The sequence below is a fragment of the Accipiter gentilis genome, chromosome 22 (genome assembly GCF_929443795.1).
Source record: "Accipiter gentilis chromosome 22, bAccGen1.1, whole genome shotgun sequence".
In the NCBI taxonomy this organism is placed as follows: domain Eukaryota; kingdom Metazoa; phylum Chordata; class Aves; order Accipitriformes; family Accipitridae; genus Astur; species Astur gentilis.
The window spans coordinates 3548463-3559549 of record NC_064901.1 but is presented as its reverse complement, the minus strand read 5'-3'; the positions used below and the strand labels follow the sequence as shown (position 1 = coordinate 3559549).

The window sequence follows — 11087 nt, the reverse complement described above, 5'->3', positions numbered from 1 at the left end:
GACAGGCACCGGCAAGAGGATCACCCTCAAAGGGCCGCAATCCGCTCAACCCCTGTGCGACGCATCCATTCCACGCAAGCAGCAAGCTCCAAGCAGTTTTATTCTAAAGAAAAAATAAAGTTCTGGAACAAAGCAAGTTGTTTCTCAGGCATTCAGAGCCAGAAATAACGTTTTCAGAAATTTTTCTTACTGGCATTGATTCTCTGATTTCCTTCAAGTGAGCACAACGCTATACAAATCAGGAATTTTACTCACGTACGACTACTCAAATGCCACTCTGCACAGACATTCAGAAATAGATGCTGTGTCCCTGAACAACCCCTTTATTTAATAAAGGTAGCACAGCTCTTCCTCTGCCTGCCAAAATTTTGTGAAAGGCCAAGAGTTAGACTAACAGTACAGCGAACCAATAAATTAAAAATGTAATAAAATTAAGTTCTCTAGAGCTGCATATCGGCTAACTGAACAAATGGGGAAGAGGGGCAATGTTGTGCGAGGGCAGCTCATGCTTCAGCTTTTGCTTCTTCCTGGACAAGGTTATTTCAAAATCTGGAAGTCCTTGTGCTCCAGCGCCGTGATCTTCTTCTCATTGCTGAACTCTGCCTGGCTGATGCGGGACTGGGGGCTTCCTACCTTCCTGAGCCATTCCTGCAGCTCCCGTACCCTGGCCGGTGGACCCTGAATTTGTCCTTGCACGGTGCCGTGGCTAGTATTTTGGACCCAGCCAACGAGTCCTAGCCTCTTAGCCTCCCCCTGAGGAGACAATGCAGAGCAAAATGAGATTAATCCAAACAGTAAGAGAGCTACAGAATGACATTCGCATACAGGAGTCCACTTTATAGGTAAGACACAGACCTCCAAGGAAGTTCCTACGGCTCAGGCAGCAAGAGGGCAGCAGAGGATTCACCCGACTATTCATTAATATTCTTTCACGCGAAAAACCGGGGCTGAAACGCGGTTTTCAGCCGTGCTTGCATAACGCGGCACAGGCCGCCAGCAGCCCTGAGAGACGACAGCCCCCATTCAGACGCGGCAGGAGCCGTGGCCGCCATCCAGCCCGCCCGTGGCTCAGCCCCACCGAGGCGCCCACAGGAACCGCCGCAGCCCCGGCGGCACTAACGGAAAGCGCCGCGCACTGCAGCAGGCAGGCCGCCCCTCAGGAAGGGGCACGCCGCGGGACCGCGCCCCGCACCTGGGTGTACTTGCGGAAGAAAACGCCCTGCACCCTGCCGGACACCTCGTAGTCCACCGAGACCAGGCCCTCGCCCTCCGCCATGCCGCCTCCGCCGCCTCCTCCTCCTCCTCCCCGGGCTGCTGCCGCCGCCGCCGCACACCCCGCTGCGCCTGCGCGGCGCGGCTCGCGCTGGGGGCGTGGCCGTGCCCGCGCCTGGGACCAATGAAGAGCCAGGACCCGCGAGCGGCCGGTCCCTCGTTAACCGCCTCATGAATAATGAATATAGACTCGCCCTCTGGCCAATCGCCCCTACCCGGCCATAGAGGTGGGGTCCTCCAGAGAGCGGAGTGGAAGGGGAGCGTGGTGGAGCAACCATCGAGAGGCCGCTCACCGGCGAGAGCGGCGCAGGAACTGGCCTTCGCGTGCCTGTCTCCAGGCAACAGGCCTCAACGCGGCGGCCGGGGCGGTGGCGGGCGGTGGCGGCGGGCAGAGCTCCGCGCAGACCTCCGCGCTGCCCCGGGGCGAGGGTGGAGAGCAGCGGCAGCGGCAGCAGCAGCAGCAGGAGGAGGAGGAGGAGGAGGTGCCGCCGGGTCTCTCGGCCGATGGGAGACTGATAAGCGAAACGGGTGGCGCCGCAGCTTGCCGAGGAGGCCGTGCAAAGCGCCGGCCGCAGCCCCGCAGGTAACCCCGCTCGCCCCGCGGGGCCGGCCTGCGGCGTGGGTACCCGGCACGCTCCGGGGGATGTGGTAGAACGAGCCACGGGAAGATTGTACTGAGCTTTACCGGACCGCCTGCCTGTCAGACCTGTGTGCTACACTGTCAAACTGAAGGGACACGCTATGGGAAACACCCTGGGGGAGTATAACAATTTCTCTGGCAGTACAACATACTTCTGCTGCCACCATGATAACACCAGGCTCAGAAAGCGAAATAAAAGCATATTTTATTTCTGGCTGCATAAATGATTGGGACTGGAAGAGGCAGGCAGCATGGGAGCTCCCTAGGTGGAAGGAATGTAAAGATTTACAGATCCCAGAAAAGTTATAAAACCATTGCTAATATTTATTACAGTCTCTCATTGTAGCCTCCAGGTGTAGACTGTTAGGAGAAAAGTTGTCCAGTTATGGATAAGATAGTCTATAATGACTTTGCTTCTAACCTCAGGCTCTTTCTCAGGCACTGAATGGCTTTGTTTCCACCGGTGGATTCTGTGGTGGCAGCTGCTAAGCTTGTTCCCAGTTCCCAGCTGGAACACCAGAAGAACAACTATCAGCATGAACTCATACCTGACAAAGAGGAAGGTTTAAAGGATCTCTATGCCCGAAAGAGCCGAAGCTATTCATATTCTCTTTCTGCAGAAAGCAGTCAACATGGCTCCAGGCACAGAGACTTCTGTTCAGCTGGACTGCAGAGCAAGTATCTCACCAGCCAGACCAAGACTCTGCCAGCTAAATCAGTAGCCATACAGAAAGAAGGAGTGGATCGTGCCCATCCCCTGAAACCAATCCTTCACCACAAGGGTGTGAGTGTTCCAGTGGTCAACACAGCACAGCCCAGAAGTTCCCCATACATGGAGGAAGGTCCAAATAGTAGGCCTAGCTCAATGAGCAGAGGGAAGCCTCCAGCAGGGAGGTCTCAGCTAGCTGCAGTGCTCTCTCCTTGGACAGCAGAGCCTAAACAGTCAGCCTCCCGTCTATACAGGAGAGAGCTGGCCTACATCCTCAAGTTGGAGGCAGATGGACGGAACTTGGAAGAGGAAATTCGAAAGAAAGAGGCCCTCCTCAGAGAGAAGCTGAGGAGAACAAAGGAGGAGCTTCGGAGGATTCAAAGAGAGAAGGAGCTTGTTGAGGCAGAGGAAAGAAGAGACAAAGTGGAGAAGACCCATGAGGGAAAAGCTGCAAGGCACCCCGAAGAGAAAACATTCAGAGTTGCAGTCAGGCCAGGTGATGGGGTCTTTGGCAGGGTGCAGTCTGCAGAGGCCACTGTTCCCAAGCCTGGCACCACTCTCTACCCCCAAGAGCTGGCTATGGGGAAACTCAAGAAGGAGCGGTTGGTGGCCAGCAACAGCAAAATTCGAGACCACGAGCCCATGGAACATTTAGCATCTTGTTCAAAGCTGGGCCCAAAATGCAGCCCTTCTCCCTCTGCCCTCTTAGACCGAGACTCTGGTGACCACCCATCTGCAGAGGTGCTGTACATGCAGGCTGCCAGTGCTGTGGAGCAGGGGGAGCTCAGACAGTGCAGCTTCTGTGGACGTAAGTTTCTCAGCACTAGGCTTGAGAAGCACACAAGTATCTGCAGCAAGAGCCAAGGCTCCAAGAGGAAAGCATTTGACTCCAGCAAGGCCAGAGCTAGGGGCACAGAACTGGAAGAGTATCAGCAGTGGAAGAGCTCAGAGAGGCTTCAGGTAACATGCAGTCCCTTTGCCTCCCTCAGTCCACATCTACTACTTATGTTCCTTCCACCCCAACATCTAATTCCGAGTGAGATTCGAGTGCCTTCACACGTATATGGGGCTAAGGGATACAATCCAGCTATTGCCTTAAAAGGTTCTTGCCATGGATAAATAGATCCATTTAAAATCTAATAAGTGGGTGGCAGGGGTCCTAACTGACTTGTCTTTGTAACGTGTCAAGGGTGTACTCCTGGAGAAAGCTCACTCCTTGCATAGTCATGATGCTCAGGATTCAGACTGGGTCTGCTGCAGTAAAGCTCTGCGACATCAGGTGCTGCAGGGAACTGACTGAAAATCCAGGTAGTGACACAGGCTATTAAAACTAAGGCAGTGGAAACATGCAGCTCTGTTCCTGCAAAGCAGCTATAGCAACCCTCTGCAGTTCCTTGGCCCTACTGCTTGCTTTTCTGGTTATTCTCAACCTCTTTCTAAGTGTTGATGTATCCATCAGTATTTCCTTTAAATCCCCCTTGGTGCTGGTCTTTTTGATCCCCTTCATGGGACTCAGCTTCTCAGGGAGGGTTTTACATCAACAGGGAATATCCAGGGATGGGTGACCCGAGTTGGACCCTGAGCGTAAGATTGAGAATGGAGGCTGAGAGTGGTGCCAGTTGCTCTGAGTGCCTTTCTCTTCTGCAGAATACACCACCTAGAAGGAACAACTGGAGACAGAAGCACGAGGTTTTCATCCAGACCCTGCGCCAGGCCCGCCAGGTGCAGCAAGTCCTCTCCAAAGGAGGAAAGGTGTCCGACCTGCCCCCATTGCCTCCCATTGAAAACCCAGAGTACGTTGCCTGTCCCTATTGCAGGCGCCGATTTGCTCCCCAGACAGCTGAGAGACATATTCCCAAATGCAAAACTATCGAGAATAGACCCCCACCCCCACCGCAGAGGAGGCGCTGCTGAGGTGTCCAGCTGTACCTGCTGCTGCGATTCCCTGCCCATTTTCTGCCAGGTTTCCAGCCACAGATGCTTGCACTTTCCCTAGTCTCAACACTGGCTGCAAGTGTTGAGCTTGTATGTACCACAAGTGAACAGCTCAGGATGTATAAGCAGAATACTAGAACTTGTGTACTTTGACCTGTGCCCCGAGTTGCCCCACACAGGATGACCCTCTGGGGGCCGCTTCTCTCATCCAGTGAGCTCAACATGGAGTCTCAGTGTGGGTGTAAGGCTGTCACTGTTCAGTCAGCTGAGCGGGAAAGAAAGGCTGTTGCTATAGGTTGTCAGCAGGACAGCAGCAAGGAGCAAACCAGCCATCAGAAAGGGGCTGTTCTTCAGAATCGTATTTTGCCTGTAGGTTAGGGAGGCTTGGCTTTTTTTTTTTAACAACTAGAGGTGTCTGATGTAAAAAGAGCTGCTCTCCTATAGCTCACCAGTGGCTGCAGACTCAGGTTTTTTCCTTCTCCAAAAACATAAAGTAGTGCTGTTCATGAGAAGAGCTGGGCCAAACACAGCAGCATCTGCCTCATTTGCTCTACTGCTCTGTAGGTGCAGATGTTCACCCCTGAATGTGCTAACAGTGACAGTGGTTCTGGGTGGTGTGGCATTTTTATCGTGGCTACCTACAAGAGATGGGGGATGTGAGGGGTGCCTCTTTTTTTTGCCACAGAAAGGACTCTCCATCCTTCAAAACTATTTAGCATTTAGACAAGGCCTTTAGAGAAGTCAGAGGGAAGGGAGGAAGCTATGTAAGCAGTTAACTTTTTGCAGCGAAGAGACTGCTGTGTTCTTCTGTCCTTAGTATCTGTACTAGACAACAGGATCCAGAGCTGCTGCTTGGTCATTGCTCTTGCTCTGTCCTAGTTGTTGTAGCACTGTTCAGTTGAATAATGAAAGCAGCTATGTAGGTAGGTTTATTCCACGCTTGCTCTGCAACAACCCAAGAGTTTATTTAGATACTTTTCTAGAATGCTGGTGACAATCCTGGGGCTAAATCTTACCAGCTGAAGATCTGTAACATTGCCATTTAGAAATCCAGTGTGACAGTTTGAATTAGAAAAGGAGAACTGGGAAGAGTATTATTAAAAATTCCTAAACACAAGAAACTCAGGATCGGAAATTCAGGGGGTTAGGAAAGCTAGCAGCAGTAGCAGGCACTTAATGTTTAAGTTCATGTGCATAGAATAGCAGAGATACTCTGAACTGGCCAGGCCCTCGAGGCAACAGAACAACCATCCTAATGTGTTACCATGTAAAATAGCTGGGACTCAGAGTCAGAAAAGCGTGGAAGAAGAAATATTTAATTAAAGAATAATGCCCCACAAGATCAAAATAGGTCATGAATAAGCTCAGACTGGAAATTAGGTTCTAACCAAGACGGGAGCAAGGTCATGGAAAAACCTTCCAAATAGATCAGGCAACAAACTTCCATTGTTTCAACATGGACTTAGAGAAGATCATGGAAGGGAGCATATGGCAGGACTCAGAAATTAAGAGTCATGATACAGAACATTTGTTCTATCTCCAGGCTGCTTGTATGAAGTGTGAAGAACAGATCAACAGATCTGTGCCTCAGTGTATCACTTTCGGGAGCTGAGAAGGAATTTCCTTCCCATGGCAACCTTCCCTTGATTCTTAACTTGGCATCTGATTTATTTTTTAATTTCCATCCAAACTGTTTAAAAACTGCTACAGTTAAAAAACCCCAAACACACCCTGCCCCCAGACAGTACACTAGGGAACTTCACATTAAAAAAACCCTGTTAGCTGCTTCACTCCTATGTTCAGGGTTCAATCAGCAATTAGATTAAATATAAAAATCTGGAGTTTTCCTTCAGGCAAAGTTGCTAGGGACCTCTAAAAACCAAGGCTTGCACCCTTCCTTAAGTCATCTTATTTTCATCTTAGTTACTGCAGTGGTAGGGAATTATGACAAAAATATACCCCTTCTTCTGCTTTCTTCTCAAGATGTAAGGTAGTTCTTGGGTGATTTTGGCCTCATGCTAAAGATCTTTGTCACACACTGTTAAAGGGCCTTTTGGGGGAAATAGGTGTTGTACAGACCCTTTTAGAGAATCATCTGCTTATAATTGGTGGCAGTTCCTGAACATTTTTAAGTCAGTTAATTTTTCCAGGTTCTGATTTTTAATATATTAGAGTAGTTCTGTGGTGTGAAAGTTGTTTTAAATGGCCACAGAGTGGCTTGTGTTCTCAAAGTAAGAATGACTACTTCATGTGAGAACATTGCAACAGGAAGCAAACAAGGAACAAAAAAATTCCAGCAGCTCCTTTTGCAAGTCCTTCAGTAATGTAGCAGCAGCTCATGGGAACCTAGAAAAAAGATAAAAAGCGACTAGATTAAACAGGTCAGAAGCCAAATATGAAGAAACACTCCAGCCTGCAGTGGGTGGACCAGACTCCTGAAAGAAGTTGGAAAGCTTCTGCCCTATAGATGTGGACAGAAATCCCAATCCCTTGGCACACCCTAGAAAAGCATTAAAGTCCCAGGAAGGGTCAGTGCTGTACTGTGCCAGCCAGGTATGAGTGTACAAACCTAGAGAGGAGAGAAAACACAGACTGGAAACAAGGGAAAATAATCTGCTATATCCAAATTGATCGGAGAAGCAAGAGCAATGCCCTAACTTCAGAGCTTCGAACTACAGGACAGCAAGAGGTGACAAGAGGTAGGAAAGGGGTCAACTGGAAGCTTTATGCCAGCCTCCTTGAAGTAACAGAAGGGTATAACTGAATTAAACAAAGAGTAGTTAAGAAATTAAGTACCACTGCCTGTCCTGTAATACTAACTCTGTTTCCCTTGCACCATGTTCCGTTGGCTATGTTTAGTGGACCCTAAAAGTCAGCAGAGTGCAAATGGTGACTGGGGTAGACACACACAGAAAAGCTTTTGACACTGTAAAATAAATCCATCTGTTGGGAACTTCTCTTAAGTGACAGGCAAATGGCTAACACACGATCAAAACTGTAGATTAAACAAAAGTTACTGAAATTAAATCACCAGACTTCATTTGTTATCTTTGTTTCGGATCCAACCATGGGCAGTTCACTCCGCTTTGCTGAGCTATTGTTTCAGATCAGGACAGACAGCAGTATCCAGAAAGTCTCTGATAACTGGTTTAAAAGTTAGTAACAGTTTAGCCAAAGCATCAGGCTCAGCTACTGCAGTACAATCCCTCTCTCGGAGACATGCTGCATTTTCAGTATCTAGATCTCTGGTGATTTTAAGTCTTTAACCCAGCTCTGCCTCTCAAGACATTTCTCAATTTACTAAGGACCCTGATAGGAAGTTGGAAGTGACAGGCATCAAGTACAGTGTGCAGGAACAGTTGGCAGAGCAGGTGTCAGGCAGGTTCTTCCTTCTGTAGGCCTTAAAGCTCAGTAGAAGCTGTTCTGAGAGAAACAGGTACTTCTTCCCTTTGAGCCTCTCTCTTCCCATTACTCATTTCCCACTTGGCACTCAAACTGTTGAAATAAACACATGCACAAAAGCCCCCTGACATCACTAGGAGCAGATGCAGCAGCAAGAGAAAAGAGTTGTTTCGTTGTTTGGTTGTTTGGTTTTTTTAATGAAGGGACACAGAACCTGATTTTTTTCCCCCATAGCAAAGAACGTGCAAGCCCCTTGGCCCTCTTTCTATAAGCAAAAAATAAAATCAAACAACAGAATGCCATGAAGCCAGCTGACTATATACTTATTTCCCCATCTTCTCTTGGAAAAAAACCCCCAACAACTCAACACAGGAGAACGAGTTTAAACATTTATTTAAACAGAAACTCCAAACCACTACACCCTTTAACCTTTCAAAAAAAGACGACAAACTAGTTTTCAGCCCCAGTGTCAGAGCAGGCGTAAGTTGTGTTCCACTATAAGAACTCAGTAGCAATACTAGCAGGAGACCAACACATACGGAGCTAGCACTGCAAGAAGGGGAGAAGTAAAAAGGGTTTGAAACTGCTCAAAGGCACTTCTGCCCACTTGCCCTTCCATTTTCAGCCCAAGACAAAAGTGCTGGCTTTAAACTGCTTTTTTGGTTGCATAGCTGGCTGGTGTGAAATCTGTGGTCTGTAACAGGCACAACCTGGATAGCGTGAATCCTCTAAGGCACATATGAGATTGCGGAGCACAGGGCATCCTCTGTCAGGGACCCTAATCCTCCACTAGATCCAAGGGGAATCCAGTCTGTGCACCTAGCTTCCCAACTGCAGAGCATTGAGAAATGAGGATAGCAGTGCACTGCAGGAGAGCGACTCCCATCAGCTTGGTGCTTGCTTATTGGACATGGCTCAGCCTGAACTCTTCACTCCTCAAAGGCACTGCCGCAATGTCACCAACTCAATCATTTCTAACCGCAACAACAACCCTCAAGCTGGGACCCTAACCTGAGAACTGGCTCCAACACACATGGGGGAAAGGAGAGCATAGTCACAAGGGCAACTAAGCGACGTGGCCACACCAGTGTCCCTGACGCTCACCACCTCGCAGGAGGGCTGTCCTCCTGCCCTTCCTTCTGTAACGATGGACAGGCACGCTAGTACAATCCTTGCCCTGGACAGTGCACGGGAAAGACTGCACTTGATTCAGCTCCAAGACACTAGCAATAGGCACCAACGAAGTATTTAAGGAGCGTAAGTTACAAGCAGAATGGTTTGGCATCCACCTCTAGAGACAAATGGGGAACACTGGCTCCCCTGGAACAGTCAATTCTGGTGACATGCCATTGATGGGGATGGTTTAAGCCTAATGAAATCACAACCCTGTTCTCACAGCAAAGGTGAGAGGGACTTGGGACTCCTTAGAGGCTTCATGTAAGGCAGGGAAGGCTAGCTGCTCCCAGGGATCCTACCAATCCCAAAAGCTTAGTTCAAAGTCAATTTGGTAATAAATTTAAGGGCAATAAAATTAACCTCATTCTCTAACAGGAAATGAGGAAATCTTGAGCATCAGACCATGCCTCTTCCCATCTCCAATTTTCTTGGGAAAGCCTCTCACTTCTAGAAAGAAGGTGAATTCCAGAGACTTGGTCATTGGGGAAGGCTGCATCCTGTGACCATGGCATTAATGACCTATTCTGGGTAGGAAACTGCATTCCAGCTTCGTCAAAACATTGAGTGGAAAAACACTGATTCTTCCCACACCCACATAGAGTGTGGGCACCAGGGGCTGAGCAGAACAGAAGCCAAGCAAGGAGCAGCTACGGGCTTATGCCAAGAAACAAGAAGCTCTGGCACCCAAACCAAGTTGAACAGCTGGAGCAAGAAATGGGTGACTTAGTCTCAGGCCCAGACGCTTGTCGTCTGGTTGGTAAGCAGGTGGTCTGAAACTGAGAACCAGAGATCCCATCTCAGACAGTCCCCACCACTGCTATTTGAAACGACACCTGATTCACTCATCTCAGTGCATTGCCTGGAAGTTGGAAAGCTCTAGGCACCCAGAATAAAGCCTTTAAACTCTGTCTGTACAGGCCACTGGACACAGCCATATGGCCAGAAGCTGTACCTCAAGACCAAGGACATGCTGTCTACCACTATCTTCCTTACAGGAAGATCTCCACTGCCTCCAGAATGAGACATTCTCTGCTCCCTCTGCCCCTGAGCAGAGGGGAGCAGCCTCACCGCCTGGGCCTTGCCATGTGGTAGGGAGAGGATCCTAGTCCTTCACCCCTCTGAAGTGAAGGTGGTGAGTTTTAGGGTTCAGCCAGCTTCAGTACAAAACACGTCTCCTCCTCTCATCTAGAGATGCAGTGATGAATACTGGGGTCCCAAAGGCAGCTCCCAAGAAGCAGTGAAACAATGAAAGGGCCAGAAGCCGCTACTGGAGCCATCGCCGTAATGGGGCCGTTCTGCCTCACGTGCAGAATTGACAGATAAGGTACAAAGAGGAGCTGCTGCTGCTTCAATCACTGAGCTGGCCTAGAGCTCAGGGGCCCTTCCCCTCTCAAACTCACTCCTAGTTCATATCAAACGTACATGGGTGCTGCTCTGGAGCCTCCGGCCTCGCTTCTTGTCTGCGAGTGACCTGAAGCCAGGAAAGCCGCTCTCTGCATTCGGTTAGTGTGCTGTGAAGTTAGATGGATCCCAGTGGGCTCAGGACACTAGAGGCTGGAGCGGCACGAGTCCGTTCCCAGAAGACACCAGGAATCTGAATCCAAGTCAGGTTTCGGATCCACTTCCATCTCCTCTTTGGCTGTCTGTGTTCCTTTGGAATGAACCTCCACCTGCCAAAACACACAGCACTTACCCTAATGAACCTCCACCTGCCAAAACACACAGCACTTACCCTAACAGCTCTAGGACTAGCTGCAAAGAAGCTAGGAGCCTCGCCAGGCACAGTTCCTATTCTTCACAGCCATTTGGGACTCTCTGTGACATCTGACTGCCCATCCCTTCTCATCAGGAGAAATAAAAGGGAATCCCAGGTCCCTCAAGGACTGGGCTGTCCTCACAGGAAACTGTCTCCTTGGTTTCACTCCTGTTGCTACTACCATAGCCTGCATCAGC

At 49.4% G+C, this 11087-nt stretch overlaps 3 protein-coding genes across 5 annotated transcripts in view; 1 reads left to right on the top strand and 2 right to left on the bottom strand.

The window, feature by feature from the left end:
- Positions 1–81: 81 nt before the first annotated feature.
- ACYP1 (acylphosphatase 1) lies at positions 82–1344 on the bottom strand. Its single transcript, XM_049825046.1, has 2 exons — positions 1193–1344; positions 82–753 (listed from the first exon to the last, which is right to left on the bottom strand). The coding sequence occupies exons 1-2, from the start codon at positions 1274–1276 to the stop codon at positions 538–540; spliced, it is 300 nt and encodes a 99-aa protein (XP_049681003.1). The 5' UTR covers positions 1277–1344; the 3' UTR covers positions 82–537.
- Positions 1345–1742: 398 nt separating this feature from the next.
- ZC2HC1C (zinc finger C2HC-type containing 1C) lies at positions 1743–6610 on the top strand. The gene is made up of 3 exons (XM_049825044.1): positions 1743–1855; positions 2351–3581; positions 4269–6610. Exons 2-3 carry the CDS (start codon positions 2358–2360, stop codon positions 4533–4535), a joined length of 1491 nt encoding a protein of 496 aa, XP_049681001.1. The 5' UTR covers positions 1743–1855; positions 2351–2357; the 3' UTR covers positions 4536–6610.
- The window catches only part of NEK9 (NIMA related kinase 9), a 27279-nt gene continuing 22801 nt past the window's right edge, over positions 6610–11087 (bottom strand). For 2 of the 3 annotated variants that reach the window (XM_049825042.1, XM_049825043.1), the window contains one exon: positions 8334–10804. In XM_049825042.1, the coding sequence (XP_049680999.1) occupies positions 10682–10804 (123 nt within the window). In that variant the 3' untranslated portion in view covers positions 8334–10681. Of the gene's footprint in view, positions 6903–8333; positions 10805–11087 lie in introns of those variants that run through there. The other variant, XR_007509115.1, reaches the window with a different exon arrangement.

Coding starts and splice junctions, on each gene's coding strand:
- ACYP1 (XM_049825046.1), bottom strand. CDS start 1,276: ATGGCGGAGGGCGAGGGCCTGGTCTCGGTGGACTACGAGGTGTCCGGC. Junction 754..1,192: donor TCTTCCGCAAGTACACCCAG/GTGCGGGGCGCG, acceptor TTGTCTCCTCAG/GGGGAGGCTAAGAGGCTAGG.
- ZC2HC1C (XM_049825044.1), top strand. CDS start 2,358: ATGGCTTTGTTTCCACCGGTGGATTCTGTGGTGGCAGCTGCTAAGCTT. Junction 3,582..4,268: donor AGAGCTCAGAGAGGCTTCAG/GTAACATGCAGT, acceptor TCTCTTCTGCAG/AATACACCACCTAGAAGGAA.